We start from the raw sequence: 24,317 nt of genomic DNA on the forward strand, positions 1-24,317 counted from the left end.
ATAATCTAACATAGAAAATAATACAAAAAGCAATAAACGAGATTAAAGTTGGGTGTAGACTGCAAAATAGCATTTGCAAATACTTGTTGAATACAAATCCCAAACTGACTTCACTGGTGTTGAGAACATCTTCTATTTGCTTTCATGAACATTCATACTGGCAAATTTTTGTTTGCCAAGTCTTTGCACGGCCATCTTGAAAGCTCTGTGGGTTTTGGAGTCACTCAGTTAGGAGACAGAAATGACCTTCAGTTTAGGTGGCCAATCACCGTACAAATACAATTATGAATAAGGAATACAGGAAAGAATAGCCAGAGGAAATAGTTCATGGGCAATCCATAGACTGAGCATGGTTCATAGGCACATTTTATTGAGTAAGTTCAAACAAACAAATTCCTAAATATCAAAGTCTACCATACAGAATACACAAACGGGAAGAGGGACTATATTAAATATCATTCCCCACAAACGGTTCACCCTGCTCTACTTCAGATGTTCAAGAACAGAAGGCTGAAAAGCAAAGTCCACTTTCAAGTTATTAAATACTAAGCTGTTTAAAGGAAAACTAAGAGCAGATTGCTAAAGCTGCCTTGAGTGCGTGAATTAACCTTATAGCTTTAACAGATCACAGCCACTTCAAAACACAGCATTAGGACAACTACTTGTCCTCTGAGCATACGGTTCCCAAAGGAGGCCACGCACTTACATCCGGACGACATTTTTAATATTAAAGTTTTCCAAGGGAGTGGAGTCGGGGTCCTGCCCTTTGTCATTCTGTATGACTATTTGCTGTACAATCCTATCAAGCAGTAGCCAGTACTGGACAGTGTTGCCGGTTCTTTTAACTAAAAAGAGAAAGAGAATAAGTAGTAGTGGGAGAGAAAGAAACAAAAAAGTAAGGGGTTTTTGGAAGCTGCTTTTCCACAGCATCAAACGGAACCACACAAGCATGCATTTGTAAAAATAAAAGTTTATTTACAGTGTGTCTAGAGGCCCCACCTGAGATCAGGCTGCTGCTGTTAGGCATTGTAAGATACACAGAGTTTCTGTCACAAAAAGCTTAAAATCTAAGGGTGGGTCCACACTTGTGTTGGTGTGTAGAGTACAGACACTGCATGCCCAACTAGCACAGAAATAAATAGCAGTGTAGACAGTCAGGCACTGCTTAGGTGAGCAGAGACATGCCTGACTCTTACGGTATGTGTCCACCCTACATTGCTCTCTACACATCCAAGCAGTGCCTCCAGTGACTGCTATTTTTAGCAATGTCGTGTCCAGTTGTATGAGCCTTTCCCTGCCACAGTGAAAAGCTCTCGCAGTGGGGAAAGGCTCTGGCAGTTCCCTACCCCTACCAGAGCCTTTCCAGGGTGCATGTAGCTACACACTGCAGCGTGGATGCAGCCTGCCTTTTGCTGCGGCGGGTAGCTACGCTGACCCCTATATGTCACAAGTGTAAACAAGGCTTCAACAGAGAAGACAGATAGGGAAAGTGACTTGGCCAAGATCACACAGTAGGTCAGTGGCAGATCTGGGACTAGAAGCCAGGTCTCCCAATTCCCAATCTAGTACTCTGCCCACTTCTGCACTCCGCCTCTCCCCATGCTAGCTTTAGTTTGCTGCCAAAGATTAAGAAATTAAAAGGCATTCATATTGTATTATGCATTGTGTACAGTAATTGCTCTATTTCAGCTCCAGGCAAAATCAGAGATTTTCTGGCAGGGCTGAAATACGAAGCCACATGCAACATCAATTCCTTATGCCCTCCTGAAGGGCTGTAAATGGATTTGTCTACTCACAAGGCATTTGGAGACAGTGATGAAGGATAGACATAAAGTGCGGATACGCTTCTGTGTGAGTCAGCCTCTTCCTCGTCAGTTCAAACATCTGAGTGGCACTCTTCGTGTCTACGTGAACCTATGGAACAAATTCAACTCAAAAGGTAAAAATAAAAAACGCAGACCCAATGATGCTACTTCGCATTTTCACAGCTCTCCCAATGGCAGGTCAACAAGCCAAAGAGAACTTGAGCCAACCAGCTCGGTGCTAGAGCACTGCATGAAAGACAAAGGACGTAATCTAAAAAATAAATTAATAAAATAATATGAAATGGGTAGGACACAATCTACCCTAGGATCAGTCTATTTAGGTACTTATATGGGTCAGTCAAAGTATTTCAGTGCCTTAACATTTATGAATTTATCCTCAACACACCCCTGGCTAGGTAAGAAAGTATTATCATTCCAAGAAGAAACCAGGGCACAGGGCAGATTAAATGACTTGCTGGAGGTTGCACCAGGAGCCTGTAACTGAGCTAGGAACTCGTGAATCCCATCCCATTGTCCTACTGCCTCTTCCATACAAGAATACTTTCCAAATATCAGTCCAGGTAGACTGCAAACCTCTCTGATGCAAGTATTATCCCCATTTTACAGAAAGGGCACAGAAGCAGAGAACGGATAAGTGGTTTTCCCAACATCAATTCAGAATTCAGGCTTCCCCACAATCTCCCAATTTTAACCAAGACCACAATATGCTGATTTCAAACAAACAACAACAATTACAACAATAGGCAGGATACATACTAGTTCAAATCTTTTGGCAAATTCCAGTTCATCTTCATTTCTAAGCATTTCAAAAAAATCTAAATGCCTGGTGGGGATGAAAAAACAAACAATTTGGAAAACAGATATTTAAAATAGCACTTATAAGATAGATAAGAGTAATCAACTGATTTGAAGGGTTTCAAAATCAATAATTAGCAATGATTTTCTAGAGAATACCAGCAACATCTACAAATTTAAACAGTAATAGCAAAAACGTCAGTTATCAGAGTAAGGCCTGTCAGCTATACACTCCAAAATGCTTAAGAACACCTTAGTCAGATTTTGGTCTGGTTAAATATCATAGTAATGCTCTCTCTCTCTGACAGCCCTATGGAAGAAGGAAAAATTATGCTCGGACAAACTAGGGGTGAAACTCACAAGGTCTATAACGCCACTTAAAAATTTAAAATTAGGGTGAAGTGGGATTAAGATTAGGGTGAAGATAGGCCCTGAGCCTGCCCTCTGCACAGGGGTGAATTTCACCCTAGATGGCTGAGAAGTGTAAGCTTTCAACGTACATAACAATGGGGCAGGTGCTGAGTAAACCTCCATTAACTTCAGTGTGGTTTAAGCAGACTTTTGCCAAATGTTATATTACATGGATTCTGCTTAGAGCCAAAGAATCTAGAAACATGTGGCTGTCACTCTGAGCATCAGCGAGGGAGTCCTTAAAAAGAGGAAGCTGGCCCCCAAGAAAAGGATGAATCCAGAAGATGAGCTGCAAGTTATGGAATAGTTTTCCTCACCTGTCTAACGTTGAATTTTCATGCTCCCTTAGTTTATCAATGACTGGTTGAATTCCCAGCATTAGAAATTCATATCTAAGATGGAGTCTGAAATCCAGACTTTCCTGAAAAGAAAAGACAAAGGGTGAACATTGCAGGACGCAGCTCTACTAAAACTCTATTTGAAAGAGCCCCCCCAAAGAGCCACACACAACTTACCACTCCAGCCCCTTGGCTCAGGACCGCGTTAATGAAGGACATGATGGCTGTCTTTAAATTCACTTCGTCTCGATACCTTCCCGTGCTTTTATCCAAGTCATTCATCAGCGTCTGCCAAACAGACCGATATGCCACAGGGTGAAAAAATGCACCGCAGAAACAACAAACCACGAAGATTTGAATGACTTGTTTGTGGGCTCCCAGAAACCTGATGAACCCCATGCACTTCTGATAATGGTAACCCATTTACAGGGTTTAAATGGCTAGACACACACTTCTACAGCTGTATAGTGCTGCTTAACATTCCCTGCCTTGACATATACTGCTAATGTCAAATTGTTACATCATATCTTCCGGGGGTGTTATAGTCCTGGAGCTTTAAGATTCCAGTTGCTCTGCAAAAGCAAGTTAGTTTGTTTTATTTCCTTATAAACCAGTAACTCTTATTCAATGGAATTCAGCTTGCAGGACAGCGGGGATTTTCAGGCTCCAAGACTACATCCGGCCTCTGCCAGGTAAAACACGGAGATGCAGGGGAGAGCCCCAGTTCCAATTCCCTGGTTTTCTGCTCAGCCCTGGCTCATACCAGAGCAGCTCAGGGGGTACTCTAACTTGCACTATGTGGCGATGGTCCCCAAAAGGCTATCCCCTGGCTGGAGACGGCCAGAGTGCGTTGTGCCCTGGCCTCGCCCACTCTCCATGTGCCCCCTGAGAAAGAGGTGCAGGAGGTGTCTCTGAGTAGCTAGGGGCTTGCATCCGATTTCCAATCGGATAGCACAAGGGGAACAGAGCAGGGCAGGGCAGATGATCTTTCCCCTCACAAACACCGTGTAAACCTGAGGAAAGGAGTTTATGAAGCATGAAGAGAAAACGGAAGACCACGTACCTGAAAGCGAGTCCTTTCGCTGGCGTATTTCTGGTAGTGCAGCATGGCCTCCAATACCTTTTTGTGGCCCCCAGGAACCAGGCACACAGCGCCCATGATTTCCAGCACTGCCACCTTTGTCTTTATGTTCTCGGTGCTCAGACTCTGAGCAATTACATTAATACTCTCTGGATGGGCCAGGACATGAGCCCGTCCTTGAGAGTTGTTCATTAGTGCTTTTATACACCCAATGAGAGAGGTATGTATTCGAGACTCTGAGGTCTCATAGTCCATGCTTTTCAGAAAGTTCAGAATACACGTCAAGCCATCCAAGTCGATAAATCTGGTTACAAACCTGTCACGAAGAATATCACATTAAAACCAATGGAAAGAATCCCTTGATCTACACATTAGACTGTATTGCATTTGTTAACTCACTCAAATGATGCCATGTATGGCAGGTGCATTCTCTCCTGGCAGAAGGTACCTGCTAAATGGATGAACACACAAAGAGCATGCTGTTGATTCCAGTGTATGGTAACAGACAATGGCAGATGCCCAGCAGTAAAAGGGTTAATCACAATCTGAGGGCTTGTCTAGATGGCAAATTAGCGCCTGGCAAACTGGGGGGTGTAAATCTACAACACACACTAGTTTGTTGTGCACTAACTGGCCCTTTGGATCCTGTTATAGCACACTAAAAGTGCCTGAGTGCGCTTTGATCCGCTCCTGTTTCAAAGCGGAGCAGATGAAAATGCACCAGGGAATGTTCAACATGTGGTAGCAGGGTCCACACGGCCAGTGAGTGCCTGGCACATTAGGGCGCTGCAGATTTACACTCCAGCTTGCCTCACACCAGCTCGCAGTCTCTGCAAGCCCTCAGGAGAAAGTCATTTGATACTTTTGCCACTGGCTTCACCTGGAGAATGAGGAGGCCTGAGAGTAACACTCATTTTCAGTGATGTTTAAAGCCCCTAAATCCAATTGACTTTCAATGGGGGATTTAGGCTCCTAAATCACTTGGACACCTTTGAAAAGTTTTGCCCCAAATCAGAGGCTGGGATTTTCAAAGGCACCTAAGGAAATGAATCTCCTGGGATTTCAGTGGGAGTTGGATGCCTAATGCCATAGTCCCCTTTGGTGATGCATCCAGCTCTGTTTCACAACCTGTTTTTTAAATGTGAAGTGGAAATACTTTATGGAGCCACACACATTTGCAGCACTTTTCATACTCAAAGGGACACCCCATGAAGTAGATATTGAAGTTGGTTGAAAACTTTCCAACAAAACAGTCTTCTGCCAGAAAAATACTGATTTGATTAAATCTAAAGTGTTAGCGGGCACGGGTTGATTTCTGCAAAATTGCATTTAGAAAGGGGGGGAAATCAGTATGAAGCATTTCATTTTTTTTTTTTTCAGAATAACTTTCAGGGTTTTTATTATATTTTAGCAAAATATAAAATGAGTCAAAACCAAATCAAAAGGTTTTGATTGACCCAAAACAATTTTCTCCCCAAATTTTCAAGGGAAATTTGAATTTTCAGAGTGCCACTCCAATCTGGAGTGAAAGCAAAATTTCAAAAGCACAGAATTTCCTACAAAATGGGAATTCTGGGTCCCACACAGTCCTAGTAGAGATCATCATGTCCCATCTTACAGATGAGGAGACTAAAGGAGAGCTGGTAGTCCCACAAAGTAGCTAAGGTCTGAGCTGAGATTGCAGTTCAGGACTCCGCAGCTCCAAGTCTCCTGTTCAACACTGATTATGCCTCTCATCTATCAATAATATAAACAGATATTTCTATTTTAACAGGTTTCAGAGTAGCACCCGTGATAGTCTGTATTTGCAAAAAGAAAAAGGAGGACTTGTGGCACCTTAGAGACTAACAAATTTATTTGAGCATAAGCTTTCGTGAGCTACAGCTCACTTCATCGGATGCATTCAGTGGAAAATACAGTGGGGAGATTTATATACACAGAGAACATGAAACAATGGGTGTTACCATACACACTGTAACGAGAGTGATCACTTAAGGTGAGCTATTACAGTGTGTACAGTAACACCCATTGTTTCATGTTCTCTGTGTATACAAATCTCCCCACTGTATTTTCCACTGAATGCATCCGATGAAGTGAGCTGTAGCTCACGAAAGCTTATGCTCAAATAAATTTGTTAGTCTCTAAGGTGCCACAAGTCCTCCTTTTCTATTTTAAGATTCCTGTGTTGGGCTGTGATGGAGATCAGAGTGAGCATCACCCTTTGCAATTCGGTATTTTTACAGGATGGACTAACTGCAGCTGCTTGTGTTGGAAAACGGTGGCACCAAAGCAAGGAAAGAGAAAATAATTGCCTCATTGGTTTTGTCCTCAGTGCCGTCTTCAAACTCTCTATTGTTTTATTTCTCTCCTCCTCATCTTCTTTTTCCAAAGCTATCAGCGATTTTCTCTGTAAATGGAGAAAGACAGGTTTATACAACAGGGTTCGGCTCTCTGTCAGCAGAGTAAATACATAATTACAGGTTTCAGAGTAGCAGCCGTTAGTCTGTATTCGCAAAAAGAAAAGGAGGGCTTGTGGCACCTTAGAGACTAACCACTGCAATAGCAAAACGAACATTCGTTGTAATATGTAACTTCGATCGAACAGGTCACTGAGCAGATGTACCTAGTAATCGTCAAACTGTGTGTACAGTAATACTCTAGGAGGAAATATTTATTTGTATTGCAGTAGGAATAAGAGTCCCAGTCACAGACCAGGACCTCATTGTACCAGGTGTGCTACAGACACAGAACAAAAAGACAGCTCCTGCCCCGAAAAGCTCAGGTTTTCTTTCTATTTAGTAGCCAGGAAGAACTTCATTCCAAACTTGGCAATTTAACATAACAGGCAGTGAATCTTATATCTAAAGCTAGTTCCTAATTTGCATTATGGTAGCACCTTGAGGCCCCAACTGAGATTGCAGTCCCTTTGTACAACGCACATTGTAAGAATCTGCCCTTGCTATAAAGAGGCCACACCGTTGAGGCACGGGTCACTTGTAGGTTTAAATAGTGCAGATGGCGGATTCTCTGTGACTTGAAGTCTTTAAATCATAATTTGAGGACTTCAGTGTAACAGATAGAGGTTAGGGGTCTATTCCAGAAGTGGATGGATAAAGTTCTGTGGCCTGCAACGTGCAGGAGGTCAGACTAGATGATCGTGATGGTCCCTTCTGACCTTATAGACTAAGTCTAATCTAAAGGTAGGACTGCACTTGGAGCTGGAAGTGTAATTTCCAGCATGAGGAGACATACCTGACCCAGCTCTGATTGAATGAGCGTGCTGAAAACAGAAGCATAGCCATGGCAGTGCAAACCGCAGGAGGGGCTAGCTGCCCTGAGTAGGATCCTGAGTTGCTAGGCCTGTCCTTGGGCGGCTAACCCCTCCTGCCGCTCACACCACTGCAGCGACGCGTCTATCATTAGCATGCTAGCTTGATCTGAACTAGCGCAGGTTACGTCTTCTCCAGCTGGGATTGACCCCTCCAGCATGAAGTCCAGATTTACGCTGAACAGACCAGACTAAAGACGGGAGTGGCAGCAGAGGCCCAGAGAGGAGAAGTGCCACACAGCAGGCTAGAGGCAGAACCAGGAATTGGACCCAGATCTGAAGAGTCCCATTCCCTCCCCATTGGAGAGCTCTGCCTCTCCTGCTCATGGGTAAAGGCCAATCCATTTCACCACCGGAGCTTCAGCTGCAGTTCCTTGATCATGAGATAAGGGGTGGATGTTATGCTGCATACTCAATGGACTCCGTTTACAACACAGCTGTCTCCAGATTAAAAATTCAAGCCAGTCCTTCACAGGGTAAGTGCGAGGGCAGTGCATAAAGGCTATCACTCTACACTACCCTGTCAGCAGATCTGAATGGACCACAGGACTCTGTAGCAGAGTTGGTGTCTGAGTGGAAGTCCCTTAAATATCTGGAGCTGACACACCCTTAATTTCAGGTGCTCCACATTCATGTTGGGTCCAAAAAAAGAAAAGCCTTACTAAATACTCATGGAAATAATCTGCCAGCTGTAAATAGCCCACCTTGGATTAACTATATGCTGTGGATAGGTGTATACACCGGTTGCATACATGTTTACACTATTTAGCTTTAATTTTGCTTGTGTGAAGCTTAGCAGTTGTGACCTTGTGATGGGCGCAGGCACAGCTAGAGGCATTGATACCGGCAGGCTTCCCAGGTGACCGGGAGCCTCAAATATGGACTTGGATAAGCTACTTAAATCAGCATAGGCAAGCGAGTAGTTCAGTCTTGACAGCCGGTTCAAGCCCTGGCCGCTGCTGAAGTCGCCATCCAGGGGGCAAATCAACCAGTGCACGTCATGGTGGGGCTGGGGGCACGCGAATGCTGGTCCACCGGGAACTGGGCTCACTCCATATAAACCACTCAACAGCTGCTGTTTTTCTGTCTGTCACAGATCCTGCTGGTCCCACTGAGGCAAGGAACCCTGACTGGGAAGGTAGTCCGGACTTTCCAGAGAGGCTGGCCAGATTCCAGCCATCTAGCTGGCCTTACCGCTTCCCAGATATTCATTCCTTGGCCCTCAGCAAGCCTCTGACTTCGGGGGGGATCACCCCCATTTAATAGCTAAGGAAACTGAAGTAGAGAGGGGCTAGGACCCTGATCCTCAAGCATTAAGGCACCCAACTCACACGGGTTTCAACAGGAGCTAGGGGCCTAAATACTTCTGAGGATTTGGGCCCAAATGACTTGCACATTGGCCACAGCCAGAAAGAGAAGCCAAATCTCCTGACTCCTGATCCTATGCTCTAACCACTAGAAGAGGCTCCCCTCCTTTATCTTTCTCTGTAAAATAGTAACTCCTTCTGCTTTAGTGGGCAGACAGGAATGTGGATGACCACAATACTGCCAAACCCAGCCAAAAATATGATGAGTCAGGCCCCCCAAAATCATGAGGCGGTTGTTTTTTTTAAAACCAAACACTGGATGTCATCCCCCCTTGCGCCCCACAATCTGGTTTTTCAGCCTGTAGAGTTCCTTCCCATTTTCAAGCTTTTCTCTTCCTTTTTACAATCAGAGCTGAGCTTCTCCCATAAAAGTCACACAAAGTCAGGAGCTGGGCATTAAGACAGACATGAAATATCACAAGACTCACAATAAAAGTCACGAGTGGGTAACACCCGGAAGGAGTATGCAAGTTTGAACATAAGAGGCCTGAGCCTGCATTTAAACACACATAAAATGGGTTTTAAACACGTGTGTTAAATTTAGCCGGTCTCTCTCTTGCACATTACTGTTAACGGCGAGTATTATGGATTTATAGATCAGGGATACCCACAAAGGCATCAGCTTGGTCCCGCACATTACTCATTGGCTTTCCCCCTCATTGGACCCCTGGATTTTGTTTCAAAACAGAGGGAAAGGGAGACCCGTGAGACTCCAAGCAAAGGTGAACAAAAAAACCCTGAGGAGGAGGGGGTTTTTTTTGTTTGTTTTTTTAAAATGGTTATTGCTTCCGCTCAAGCTGCCTGCTGGTTGGTGATGCAATTGGACAGCTGTCACCGCCGTGTTACAAGGGAGGAAGCTGCCCTGCAGAAATGTCTGATGGATGATGTCACCGCTCCATGAGAGCAATCCACTGTAAAATTCAACTGAAATCCAGTGGGGTACATTTAATCTCCTCCAGCACAGCTGAAGTGTTTTATATACACTAGGACAATGAATAGTTGAGGCATTTATGATCCCATAACCCAGTGCCCACATCTGAGGAACACCAATGTGAGCTTTAGCCACACTAGGCTTACCGAACCATGGGAAAATTGCAAACACACGGGCAAAAGGAATAGAGCGTCTCCGACTGGCAGCAAAAGGCAACTGCCTGTATTTGTTCCTTTCAGCAAAGGGAGAAGGGGCTTTTCATTCAGGGGAGATGGTGGCTTGCAGAATTCTCATTTACACAAGGAAAGGAGTCACATATTGATGAGCAACCCTGGCCTACTTTGAGTAGCTCTGAAACCTCCCACTGGTCAGCCAGGCTGTCACAAAAAAAAGGGCTCAAAGATTCCCTCAGACCCAGCAAGAGGGACACCTGAGATACCACCTTAATATAGCTTTCAGGTGATCAAATAAAGAAAGCCCATCCAGAGAGGGGTCTCTCTCTCTCTGATCTAGGTAGGTGTACTCAGCTGTTGCCCTGCTTCCATTCGAATCAATGGGAAAAATCCCATGATTACAACAACAGAAGCAGAGCTGGACCAACACTGAGCCATTATGAAGACTTATTTTCCAACATTTCGTAGGATGCTCATGAAGCTGGAAGGGATGAAATGCCAATGCAGCAGGGAGTTTGTGTGTTACATAGTCAGTAGATACTGCTGCAACTCAAGGCCCTGTGTGCTCTGCAGCAAGCTCTAGCCCTGGGAAAGGCTTCCAGTTTTGATGTGATGAGCCAATGCTGAATTCTGCAGCAGGTTCACTTCGGGGGGAAAAAAGCACCAAACTCCAGACTTTTGGGAAGATTAATACAGCCAGTGCATTGTCCCATTTCAGCGTGCCACAGGTGTTTGAACTGACAGTGCATAGCTGTGCTATTGAAGTGCCAAGCAGAAGCCAGAATGTTAGACAACAGGGCAGGGCACAGCTGGAGCTTTAGGGAAGCAGTGGAGACTTTTACCAGTACATAAGGGTTACAGCTTTTTCCCCTCTTCCCCATGTGAGCACATGCATATTTAACTTGACCTCTCACTTCTCCACCGCAGCAAGCCTCGACAGCAGCATCTGCTCCACTGTATCCAACAGCAATGGATCAACATGTTAGTTGAATGACCAGCAGTGAAGTAGTACATGCCGTCCTCTGGGTTACCATTAGGTTCCAGAGTCAACACACCATAGAGATGAATGGAGCAGTTTGTGCAACTCAGACCTATTGTTTCAGGCTGCCTATCTGCAAACTCATACAGACCACCCAGTGCTGATTCACACTTGGAATGTTTGCTCTGCAACTGTCAGGGCTAGATGAAACTAAATGAAAGTTTAGGGTCTAATCAGTAGGTCAGTCCTTGGAGACACAGGTTTCCAAGAGGCAGAAATAAAAATACAGAACAAAACAATTGCAGTACCTTGTAACAAAACACCCCTGAGGATCTCCATTTCCGCAGACAGATTGATATGCACCATGCTGCCTGGGCAGGATTAGGAGTACTGTAATTCTTTAAGCATTTAGGAGAACATTAACCCAGATGCCCAGGGAGCCTGCACAGGAATCACATCAGTCTTCCACTGTCCCTGCACAGAAGGGCAGGGGAGCACAAGAGGACGCTGCAGCATGGTGGTTGGTCATTTTAGAGGAGGATTCGCACTCACAATGATCCAGTGGGCTCAGACCCTGTGACTGTGCAGGGACCATGGAGGGGTCACAAGACAGCCCTGAAGGGCTTGTCCCTCCATGGTGGGGATGGGGAGGGTTTTGCTCCCTGCCGAGCCCCACTCCCATCCATTGGGGGGATGGGAAGGGTTGTGCTCCCTGCCGAGCTCCCCACACAAGCCTGATTACCCGGACTGTGGTGGAGATGGGAGCGAGCGTCACCCTTAGTCCATCCTGTAAAAATAGCCAATGGCTAACTGCAGCTGCCTCTACCAGACAGTAATGCCTGCCGGCGTAACTAGGTAAGACGCTGACTGCCCAAAAAGCAGGGTATGTGTAGCTACTGTGTCTCTTCTCTTTGATCAAGGGCCTCCTCTTAGAGCCATTACAGTAACTAGAAACAAACATTCTGTATACACAGCACACACACGTGGCACTGCTCCATTGCAGTTGCTTGGACAGCTGGGGGCATCCGAATGGGCTGTTGCTTCAACAGACACTTCCTCCATTGTAGTCGCGACAGATCCAGCTCTGCCATCCTTCCAGGAGGTAAACATTTCACTCTGAGCTGCCCCTTGGATCAGGGGCGCTACTCACGCGGGGAAGTAGTACTTGAGGTGAGTGTGGGTGGCAGAATTGGGCCCCCACTCATTGTAGCGGTCTCGGACATGCGTCTTTGCCTACGATACCATAGGGTAGCTAGCTGCTCTTCATGAAAGCTGCCTGGGTGGCTTGCCTCATGGCCTGGACAACAGAGTACAGGTGAAGCCAAAGAGGGAAAGACAAGTTCAGAGCTTCAAGATGCCAATAAAAGCAAAAAGCTACGTTCATCCCTTATGCCCCTTTAACGATGTGCCGCACTGCCAGGAGATCAAAGGCACTGCAGAGCTCCCGAAGTGCAGAAAAGCTTTGATCACAAAAACTCAGCTCCTACACATGGCTACTCCCAGCCCAGCCAGCTCTCCCCCTTCTCTGAGCACATGCACAAAGACCTTCCCAAACTACACCCCAAGTTTCTCTTCACCTTCTCCAGCCTACCTGTTTCCCTGCCTCTCCAGCTTCCCCCAATCTGGGCTAGCCTATCTTCCCCCATGCTTCTCCATTTGCCTCTCTCTACCCAGGATATTGCTAAGGCTCTAATGCTGTGGTACTGAGCGCCTGCCCCATGGCTACATAGCAAGCCTGATGATTTTCATTCATTCCAAGTTACTGGAGCAGAGACTGATCTTATCAACACTCCCGTAACTAAAAGGCAACTGACCCAGAAGAAAATATATTGCCTCTGAACTGACACCAAATATGGGGAGTTTCTGCTTAAAAAAAAAAAGTTTTTGAGGATGAGAAAACACCAGGATTATAATGGCAGTCTGAATGTAAAGTTAACTAGGGCCCTGTCTACACTAAAGGGAAAAGTAGATCTAAGCTACGCAATTTGAGTTACGTGACTAGTGTAACTCAAATCACTGTAGCTTAGATTGACTTATCATAGGGAAACGCTCTCCCATCAACTCCCCTTACTCTTCTCGGGAGACGGGAGAGTGATCGGTGGTCGATTTAGCGGGTCTTCACTAGAGCCGCTAAATTGACCACCAATGCATCGATCGCCACAGCATCAATCCTCCGGAAAGTGTAGACAAGCCCTAGAGCTTTCAATGTCATTATGCAGCAAGAGCTGCAACACTGAGACATGTAGGATTTCAAAGGGTGTCAAATCAGGCCCTTGACTACTAATCGTCTTGAACATTTTGAATTCATTAAGATCTTTGCTTCTACCATTCATACTAATCTTCAGGTGAAGTGATTTGCTGAGCCGCGTGCAATTAAGTGTTGCCTCTCAGGATAGTCTAACTACATACCCACTTATAGTGGCAATCAGTGCTTGAAGAAAGATTTTGATATTTGAAGATGGATGGAAAAAAGGAAAGACTTTAAAATGCCAAGCAACTGTGGTTTGAAAAGCAGCTATTAAAACAAGTGCACTGCGGTCTCCCAAAGCATTCTTGCTTGATCTGTGTCTTTCAGCTTGCAAGTTCTCATGGCGAGGACCATATCTGTATTTGTGTCTTGCATAAGGCTGGGAAAAGTGACTGTAACAATAATCATTTTGTATGCAGAAACACACTCCTGCCTGCACGCACATCAGAAAGATGCAGTTATGGTGTATGCATAGAATGCTTAGTTGCATCACAATGCAAAGTCCATAGCCCTTGAAAAATGTTTCCATCCATAGTCTCCAAGATTCACATATCAAGAAACCCACAGTGTGACTGTCAGGGCCAACCAACATAGGAGGGGTCAGTAACAAGATTAGCAGGGATCCAGATTTGTTGCAAATAGTAGATACTGAAGAGACACTGGGGCTGGAATTTTCAAAGGAAAATAAAGGAGGCTGGCACCCAGCCCCCACTAGAATTCACTCATGTTCCTTTGAAAAATGCAGCAGAACTGTACAGCAGCCTTGTTCATAGCATCATAGAATATCAGGGTTTGAAGGGACCTCAGGTCGTCATGTAGTCCAACCCCCTGCTCAAAGCAGGGCCAATCCCCAACTAAATCATCCCAGCCAGGGCTTTGTCAAGCCTGACCTTAAAAACCTCAAAGGAAGGAGATTCCACCACCTCCCTAAGTAACACATTCCAGTGCTTCACCACACTCCTAGTGAAAAAGTTTTTCCTAATATCCACCTTCATCTTCAGTCTAGTTATTGTAGCTGACTCACAGCTCGGCCTGACAGGACAGCAATTGCAACAGGGGAACAACTGGCGATGCAGTAGTACTGCTGAAAAGGATCTGAGGGTTGGAGTGGATCACAAACTGAATAGGAGACAACGTGAGGCAGTTGTGAAAAAGGCTAAAATCATTCTGGGGTGAAATAACAGGAGTGTCGTATGTAAGAGAAGGGAGCTAACTGTTCCGCTCTACTTGGCAATTGTGAGGTTTCAGCAGGAGTACTGTGTCCATTTCTGGGTGCTAAATGTTAGGAAAAATGTGGACACACTGGAGAGAGACCAGAGGAGAGCAACAAAAATGATATAAGGTTTAGAAAACCTGATTTATGACGAAAAGGTTAAAAAAACACAACTGGGCATGTTTAGTTGTGAGAAAAGACGACTGAGGAGAGACCTGATAAGTCTTCAAATAAGTTAAGGGCTGTTATAAAGAGGTTGGTGATCAATTATTCTCCGTGTCCACTGACCATACAGTAAGTAGTAATGGGCTTAATATGCAGCACAGGAGATTTAGATGAGATCTGAGGAAAATCTAACTATAACGGGTAGCTAAACTCTGGAATAAGCTTCCAAGGGAGGCTGTGGAATTCTCATCGTTGGAGGTTTAGAAGGACAGGTTGGACAAACACCTGTCAGGGATGGTGTAAGTTTACTTGGTCCTGCCTTAGCGCCGGGGGCAGGATATGACATCTTGGGGTCCCTTCCAGCCTTACATTTCTGACATAAGGGTGAACGCAAGCCAAACTGCATGTTACGCATCCTGCCATGACATTTCAGCTGCTTACCCTGTGTGCGCGCATACATACACCTTATGTAAAACGCACACTGGGAGACAGTAAGTGTATTGAGAGGGAAAGGAGGCAGAATTTAGCACGGATTTGAGGACTGTAATATTCTGAACTGTAACAGTTGATTACAGAATAACTACATTGCTAAAGAACACTTTTGTTTATTCTACATATGCCAGAAAAACAGTTGTAAAACTACTTACAGCAGCCATTGAATTTAGCTGATCAATGTAAAACTCAGGCCAGCTAGTGGCTCCTTTATTTTCTTCCTGGTCCTGAAAACAAAAAGAAACTCATCAGGAGAAATAAGGGTTACTTTCCTTTTACATTCTTTTATGAAGACTGAACACACGGCACACAATAATTCCATTATACCAGTTTAAGTTTGATTTAGAGCAGACTAGATGATCATGATGGTCCTTTCTGGCTTTAAAGTCAATGAGATTTCCTACATTCTGAGCCCACCATCCCAAGCATTCTGATCTAGGTATATTATTTGGTCTTTTTAACCCCAAAGCTCTATGGGACAAGGTCTTTACATGCAATCAGGGTTACAATGTCTGCTTTTAACTAAACGCTTCCCGATTTAACTGTGGCAATCTTCTGGTTCCAAGGTCCTTAGAGAACAACTTAACCCAGATCTCTCAGTACTGGAACTTTAAAATTTCTTCTGTTGAAAGTTTTTGACTGCGTAGCTTTGCTGAATGCAGTGAGGCTGCTTTTGATGTAGTTTGCTACAACTGACCCAGAGTAAATAAACTGGATATAAACCATATTTCACTCTTTTAGGAAGTAGCCATCATTTACCAAAACTCAAAATGGGCCATTAGACACTTCACTATAGATACAAGACTCTCTACCTGGGGGGTTATGATTTCTCCACAGATGTTAGAGGTAATGACCACTCAAACTACACTCTTTCAAGGGCTTTCGACTTTTTTCTACACCACTGTCCCATACTCCATCAGTTGCCAGTGGTAATCCTCAGAGGTGCTGCAGGCCCCTTAGCCCCCTGGAGTGGAGGATGGTGTATGGGGTACTCCCGGCTTAGCTGGAAGTAATGAGTGTATAGAAAAAGGCTCATAACATTCCTAATTTAAACAACTGCTGACTCCTGCCTTTGGATTCATTCTCCAGGGGCTGAAAACCATTGAGCTATGCTGCATGATTTAGAGTCCAGCTCTCTTGGCTGGAGATTACGACACGCTGCTGGGTGGAATACACCAGATAGCTTTTCAGGCTCTCCTGTGTCCTTGTACATGAGTCACTTGGAAGAGATCAAATTTACACTGGTGACATGGCATAGCAAGGAAGCATACGAGACAGGAAATAAAGCTGTTTACGGGTTCAGGAACATGCTCTCATGCTAACAGTTTCTCAATGACAGACACTTCCAGATTTGTTTGCTCTTTCGAGACCTGCAAAACGCTCTTCACACATCTGAAAGTTCACTCTTGATTCTCAAAGCAACAATCTGGATGGTCTTTGGTTATAGAAAGTTATACGGCATGAGGAGGCATAGGGCGCACGCACAAGTCGAACAGACACTGCTAACGAAAAACCTCAGATCAAGGGCTCGAGAGACATGCACACCTGAAGTGCAGCCATAGGGACACAGGGACATAGGGACTAGAACAACCATCTAACATCACAATATTTGCAACACACCAGATTCCATGGCACCAGTCCCTTATAGCAACAGGGTTATGCTGACTGACCGACACAAGGCTAGACAGTGCACATATTCCTGTACACTCCTGGGAATAGTTACAGCAATGTTCCGAACACAAAAACCCATGTTTTGCTTGCGTTAGCCTGTGGCTCGGAATTACAAAAGCAATTCAAGCTGTAGCTTTCTAAAGTTTTGTTGACTCATCCTGGTACACCCAGTTACAACAACACACAAGGCCAATCCCCAGGTAACGAACCCCGCTTTGGCTGCCGGAAGGGATTTGAACCCAAGACCTCTCACATTCAAAGCACGAGCCTCTAGCACTTGTGCTAAAACACTAGCCCTTGTAGCTGGCATGTGCAATATATTTGTTATCCTCTTATGTGGGCCTGCCACTAGAGGAGGACAAAGACCCATACCGTCCTACAACAAGACCCTCCCCCAGCCCACACACATCCATCCTTGCAAATACCAGGGTGGTTTGCTCACTGATGTAGGACTGCAACGATAACATTTTAGTTTGGGGCTGGCTTCAGAAACACTTTGTTTCCCCTGCCACAGACAGAACTACTGTTCAATTCTGTAGGCGGTTTCCCACATAGCCAGCCAGATTTAAAGGGACAAAATGACTATTTTTACACTCCAAGGCTTAAATCTGGATGCTACATTAATCCCTCTCCCCCTCACAATCAAACCTTTTTTCCTAGCTGAGCTATTTAGACCTAAGAAATATAAGGATTTGTAACAGAAATCCTGATTCAGCTTTAATTCTAGCCTTGAGAATTGCACTGATAACAGAAATGCCAGGCAGTCATATTGTCAACATTGTTTGGAGTGAGGTTTTTTGGGGAGGATGGAGGAGTGAAGGCAGGGATGGCACAGAGATTATTTGTCCAAGAGTTAGTGTCTAGGATCACACAGAGACATGAAGAAAAAGTTCTTTCCAGTTCAAGTGACCCTTGACATGAGCAGGTTGATGCAAGCTTTAATTGCAAGTTTCCCTGTAGAAATATCCAGCACACAACGAGTCTGCTGCTGGTGCATCAGAAACACCAGATTACCTTGTAAGAGAGCCAAGTCTGCAAATGAACCTGTTTCCCTCACTTACAAGGCTGGTGAATTCACGGTCAGTTCCCCAGCGCCCCGGTGGAGGGAAGGGAGCACCAGCTGTCTCACACCAGCAGCGTATATTACCAAGTGATACAACAGTAAAATTAGGTCAGTCCCAGAGAAAACCGTTAGCTTGCGCTAATGGCTCGCTGCCAAGAATCAGTATTAGAATCCACAGAAAAACAATTACACTGTGTATAACCCCCACCTCCCCTCTCCACAAGGTTACAACTAAAGACAAAGACAAAAGTCACATTTTTTTTTTTTTTTTAAAGAAAAAGTACTAAGACTTGTAGTTTATCTTCTGCTTTGAAAAGTAAGAGAAAACTGAAGTTTGCATTCATAGGTTGATTGAGTTTAAGGCAAGATTGTGATCATCTAGTTGGACCTTCTGTATAATACACAGGCCATATAATTTCACCCAGTTATTCTTGTTTCAAGCCCATAACTTTGTTTGAGCTAGAGCATATATGTTTTAGAACATGAAAAACAAAATTGGCTTCTCTGCTCCATGGACTTTAGCATTTATTAAGAAACTCCCTAACTTTTCCCCAAGTGTTAATAAGTAACATCTGCATCAGATACATTTCGCCATCTCGGTCAACACCCTGGTTCTGATGGAATTCCCTAATGCCAACAACATAGCATGTCAATAACCAGCACAAACACTCCAGATCTGACCCTACTGGCTTAAAAGCCCCTGAACTGTTGGGCCTGGCACAGCTAAGGTAGCAGCAGCCTCTTCAGAACAATTGTTGTTCCTATTTTGTTAGTGATAAGTCAGACATACTTGCTATGAAACAATGACCTCATTTTCTCCGAGGTGCTGAGCACCCTCGATTCACACTGAAGTCAAGGGGAGGAGGGAGGTTTCAGCTTCTCAAGAGATCATCCAACAAGTCTTTAAAAGGACTGGCAGCATCAGGACATCTCGGGTTGTTCTCACATAGGAATCTCTTTGCTCCCTCACCGATTTCAGGGTTCTGATTAGAGCTGGTTGGAACATTTCTGCATCCCACCCTCTCCTCTGAAAACTCAAAATTTTTTGGGAGAAGTCAAAAAGCAACACCACAGTCTCAGGTCAGTGAGGGAAGACTGTTCATCATGGGAGATGTAGTCCCACTGGGGATCCCATCCCATTGAAAGAAAGGGAGCACAAAGCATCCAAACTACAAATCCCACAAGGCACATAGCAGCATTTCAGTATTAAAACAAAAATGGTCAGATCCATGAGGAGGGCAAATTCTAAACTCGAGTTCTCCACCAAAAAGGCTTTGCCTCCAGCAGCCAACTTCTCCAGCCCCACCAATGATTACATCCAAGGACCATTAGCATCAGCTCTCCAGCTGATCTCAGTGATGAAAAGACTCAAGACCAACCCATTCCTTGCAATGAGAGAGTCACAGCTGGAAATGGAATTTGGTTTTCAGGCTAGCTCCTCCGGCTACACTTTCCAGAGTCGACACCCAATGAGAAGATGCCCCTAATGACAAGAGTAAATGTGTTGTTCCTCCATTCACGTACACAAAGCAATTTAATAGCAGGTAACAATACACTAGCAAATGCAGTTCTGATCCTTTAAGCAATAGCTTCAGCCTCCAGGCTGAGTGCTTTCAATGAGTTCCAGAACTTGCCCTGGTTTTCTAGTCAATTTAGTTCTCAGCACTTTCAAGGCCATTGACCAGAGATGCTCCCACAATAATAAAAATCACTTCCTGTGCAGAACTGTAGCAGCCCCTTCCTATAAAAGGTGTCCTGGCAAATTTCTGCACAGGCCATCAAGTCTTCCCACCCGATCATTAACCCTCAGGCAACTCCCAGTGCCTCAAGCTTCTACAGCTTAAGTTTAAAGACGTTTAACTAGATGGATTTTGAATAAACAGCCCAGACACCCTCATGCCCCCAAGACTGAGGTGCAAACGAAGAGTTCAACCACTTTGACAAATCTGTGCCCCCTTCCGCTTGAGTGTCTTTACTGGGGGAGAGTGGCTGGGCCTGGGGTATATATTGTTCCCCCATGGCTGAATTTCCTTCTCCAGTGACCTAAGGACTGAGGAACAAGCACAGCCAGGGCATGCCGCTGTTGAGTGTGACTCTGAACCTGCTGAAGGGGTGGAAGAAGAGGACACTACTAGAAGTCAGAGCTTTGGGATCTGACACCTTTGCAGGCAGGCCCTGTGCCCTTTCCTTTTGGGGTGGGGGAGATAAACCCCAGTCTCCAACTGGACTGTGTAGTGTGTTTGTGAGTGAGTGATCTCCACAGGGACATGCTCACAGAGAGTCTCCCCTCACCACCCCCTCCCATGTGTGCTGATGAGCTGGCTTGGTGGTAACAAGGTCAAGTTGATTTTTCTATTCAGTGGCTGCATTAACTAAATCCCTACCCTAGGGAAATCCTGCCATTGATATAAACCTGTCTGCAAGCCTCAGCTCCTGTAGACATCAGGAAGTTTACGAGAAAGAGCCACCTTTCTGACTGAGAAAACCTTATGTGGACCCTCCATCGTCTGCTTTAGTTAGGTGTTTTCCTACCCCCTCACCCACAAGTACCAGGGGGTTTTATTCAATGTCCGAGTCAACTCCCCCTGACATTTTACACCCATTAGGGAATAAACAGACTGGAGATTTTTTAGTAAGTTAGAACAAAAAAAAAAGTGTCATGCCAAGAGACCGGTGCAAAATCTAATGAACCTCAAGTAACTTCTGATGTTTTACAGAGCCTGCTTCTGTGTGGATGGCTCTAAAGTCACTGATATTTACGCCAAATGTAGTGGGGCACCTGCCCCACTCCAATAGGCAGGGGAGCAGCCAAGCTAGGCCGATTGGGGAAGCAGCCACAGCTGTGGCCAGCTCACTCAGGGCCCAGCTGGCCCTTATAAGAGGGCTGGAGGCCAGGAGCTGGAGGAGTCTCTCTCTAGCTCTGGAGAGAGAAGGACCTGGCTGCCTGGGAGAGAAGGGTACCTGAGGTAGAGTAGTGCTGGGGAAAGGCAAAAGGAGCTGGGGAGCTCCAGCCTGGTAACTCCCCAGGCTGCAGGCATTGGGCAAGGTCTAAAGAAGGGACTGGGGCTGCAGAGGTGCAGTCCGGGGTTAGGCAGAGGCAGCAGGTCCAAACCCCCTGGCCAGTGACGGGTGGTTTACAGACTGCAGTCTGCCCCAGTGAGCGGGGGCTAGATGATGACTGGCAGTAGTCACTGAGGCAAGGTGGGTTTAGAGGGTTGGGGGGTTCCCCTGGGAGGGGAGACCCAGAGAGAGTGGGGGGAACTGCTGGGGCAGAACCCTGAGGTAAAGAGGCACCGGGGTCCAGGAGGGACACGGGGCTACAGCAGGTGAGCCACCAGCCTGCAGAGGGCGCTCTGTGCTGGAATTGAGCTAATTCTCAAGACAACCAGCAGGAGGCACTGCTGTGCCGTTGAGTCCTCGCCTCGCTACACATCTCAATAAGTTTACCTTGGCTGCCAAAGCTCAGAAATGCTAAGTTCCATGTCCCTGCTCCAATCCGGGCCTGCATACTCAATTCCAGGAAGAAAATGCAGGTACATTTTGCTTAGATCAACTTTTTAAAAAATTTCCCAGTAATGTGCAAGAACCTACCAGCCTTCATGCAACACAGGACTGCTTTGGTCTTATCCAATAAGGCTTTAAAAGGAAATGTTAATCTTTTAGCTGTGTTTGCAACAGAATGTAATACAAAAATAAAGACAGGTACACAGAGTACAATCTAACTTTACAAAGCAGCTACAACAGGAAAGCCTGTAAAACTCTAGTATCTGTTTGTGCAGTTAAGCAAAATACAAAAAGTGCAATCCTTTGAAATGCTACGGAGAACCATACATTGCTGTTAAAAAATGCCATTAACCAAGAAGCGTTGCAGAGGATAAACTCAAGTCTTTCTTGCTGTTCTTCCTCTCTATTAAATGCAGCATTCATATATTACTATAATTTACTGGTATTGCAGTAGTACAGAGAGGTCCTAACCAAGATGACAGCCCCACTGGTCTCGGTGCTGTATAGACAGATGGTAAGAGACAGTCCCTGCCCCAAAGAATTTACAAGCTCAACAGACAAGATAGACCAAAGGCGGGGAAGAAAACGGAAGCCCAAAGAGAAGCGACTTGCCAAAGGTCACCAAGCAGGTCGGTGGCAAGTCCCAGTTTAGTGCCATATCCTCTAGGCCACACTGCCTTACACTGAGCTTTTCTGAATCCCTCCCCCTTCTACCTCCTGCCTTACAATGAACTTACTGTAAAAACTCATCTTGAGTGACGGCAGCAAATTGGGGAGGGAAAACCCCAGAGAGAGAGAAAACGTCTCTTTTGGAAAACAAACGCAGTGCTGCAATATATCAAAATAATCCTGGGTTCATGGAGCTGCCAGTCTCTGGTAAATCTTTGGCCACATTCAGGACTATGCATTAAAACTGCCGGCTGCCAAAACCCACTTTGGCAGACTGAAATGATAACTGCAAAGGAGAGGTTTCCACGACTGTCAGGAAACTTAACACCTACTGTTTTAGCCCAGGAATGTTATTCATGTCCCAGTGGGATCCAGGCAAGGTTGTACTGCCATGAGGAGATGGGCTATTTATTGACCAGTTAGCAAGAGTTTAAAGTGAGGCAACTTAGTATTTTTAATATTCACTGAAAGCACAGAGTTTACACACTTTCCCCAGATCACTAAAGTAGCTCGCTCACTAAAACAGGCGGTGGCAACCTATTTAGACCCCCAAATTTGGCATCCATGAAAAGAACTGATTGTTTACATGGTACTGGGCAGCACCCAGAGGTTAGTGCTTGGAAGTTAACTCATTACTAGTACACAATGTTCTGAACTTATTAGCTGTAACTTACGTAGGCAAGAAAACTGCAAGGCACCAACACAGATGACTAGTGAAACTGGGGGCATCAATTTTTTGAGGCCCAACCTGAACCCTTTAAAGAAGTCTGATTTTTCAGGAGGTGCTTATCCTTCAGCCTCCAGGAGCCAGACCCTCTGAAGGTGTCACAAGCTGGACACCTAAAAGATCGATGCACTCAGAATCGCTTGTCACTTTGGAAAAATCTTAGCCTGAGTTCATCCCTAGTGATATGACTGGGCTAAAGCAGAAGTGAGAGTTATTTACACACCATGATGGTCGGCTGAGTCACTTTCTTCAAACCAGACACAAGGGGAAGAGAGAAATGGGAAATGAAGCGACAAACAAATGACTCCTTCAGGGCTGGCTGGATTGGCTGTTGTCAGGGGCAACCCAAGGTCCTGTGTGTAGGGCCTGCCCTTGCCGCCCCAGGGCGAAAAATGTTTTTGGTCCCCCCGACCCCCGGAAGCAGCTGAGCAAAAAGCCAACCCCCTCCAACTTGGCATCCCCTGGATGCTGATTTGGTGCCCTCTGGAAGCTGGCACACTGAACACCTGCCCCTAAGGCTGGCCCTGCCTGTCTGGAATAGGACCCTGGTGAGAATGGGCATGGTTGCTCTTTGGTGTCTCTGTCCTTCTCTTAGAGCAGTGGTTCTTAACCTGGGGTGCGAGATGCCCTTTCTGGGGGTGCGAGACATGCCAGATTTTTTTAGAAGGTAAATCATCAAAAGCACAAATTAAGCTCCTACTACTTTGTTTCATCAAACCTATGTATTTATTAACATTATACATTTTTTAACAATTACTGTAATTTACAAACGAATATATCTAGGTTTAAAGAACTGACCTACTTCAACGATTTTTGATAAGGGGTCCGAGAACATATTTTGAGAACCAAAGGGGCGCAGGCAGGCTGCAGTAAAGGTTAAGAACCACTGTCTTAGAGAGACCTCAATGGAGAGTTGTGGATGTCTGTGCCTCTTCCTGACGAGCTCTCAGGCATGGGGTCCTGCAGGGCACCGTTCTGCCACCCCTCCTGGTTAATGGGTAGGTGAGGGCTCATAAGGAGTCATGGGTTTTCAGCACGCTGATGGCACCCAATCATAGGTCTCTAGCTCATCCAGCTTGGATAAAGCAGTGCAGCACTCAGGCCGCGTCGGGCTGATCGGTCTCATCCATGCCCCCTAGTTATCTGAAACTCAACCCAAATGAGATTGAGGGGATGACGACTGTGCTGGGTGAAGCAACTGGAGGGAACATCGATCCTTTTGATGGAGGGAGTACATCTGCCAGTTACTAGGCAATGCAACTTCAGGCCCCCAGCTGCTGTTGGACAATCACATTGACAGCAGCAACACACACAGCAACTTACCATCTGATGCAGC

At 45.4% G+C, this 24,317-nt stretch overlaps 1 protein-coding gene across 3 annotated transcripts in view; it reads right to left on the reverse strand.

Annotated features, from left to right (window-relative positions):
* DAAM1 (dishevelled associated activator of morphogenesis 1) overlaps window positions 1-24,317 on the reverse strand; it is a 187,622-nt gene that overhangs the window by 47,681 nt on the left and 115,624 nt on the right. For all 3 annotated transcript variants that reach the window (XM_075129958.1, XM_075129959.1, XM_048851996.2), the window contains exons 4-11: window positions 15,503-15,574; window positions 6,764-6,858; window positions 4,434-4,767; window positions 3,548-3,658; window positions 3,350-3,453; window positions 2,583-2,649; window positions 1,797-1,914; window positions 707-845 (exon numbers count right to left, since the gene is read on the reverse strand). In XM_075129958.1, coding sequence (XP_074986059.1) covers window positions 707-845; window positions 1,797-1,914; window positions 2,583-2,649; window positions 3,350-3,453; window positions 3,548-3,658; window positions 4,434-4,767; window positions 6,764-6,858; window positions 15,503-15,574 — 1,040 coding nt within the window. The remainder of the gene's footprint in view (window positions 1-706; window positions 846-1,796; window positions 1,915-2,582; window positions 2,650-3,349; window positions 3,454-3,547; window positions 3,659-4,433; window positions 4,768-6,763; window positions 6,859-15,502; window positions 15,575-24,317) is intronic.

The sequence above is a fragment of the Caretta caretta genome, chromosome 6, assembly GCF_965140235.1.
Source record: "Caretta caretta isolate rCarCar2 chromosome 6, rCarCar1.hap1, whole genome shotgun sequence".
NCBI classification, from domain to species: Eukaryota; Metazoa; Chordata; order Testudines; family Cheloniidae; genus Caretta; species Caretta caretta.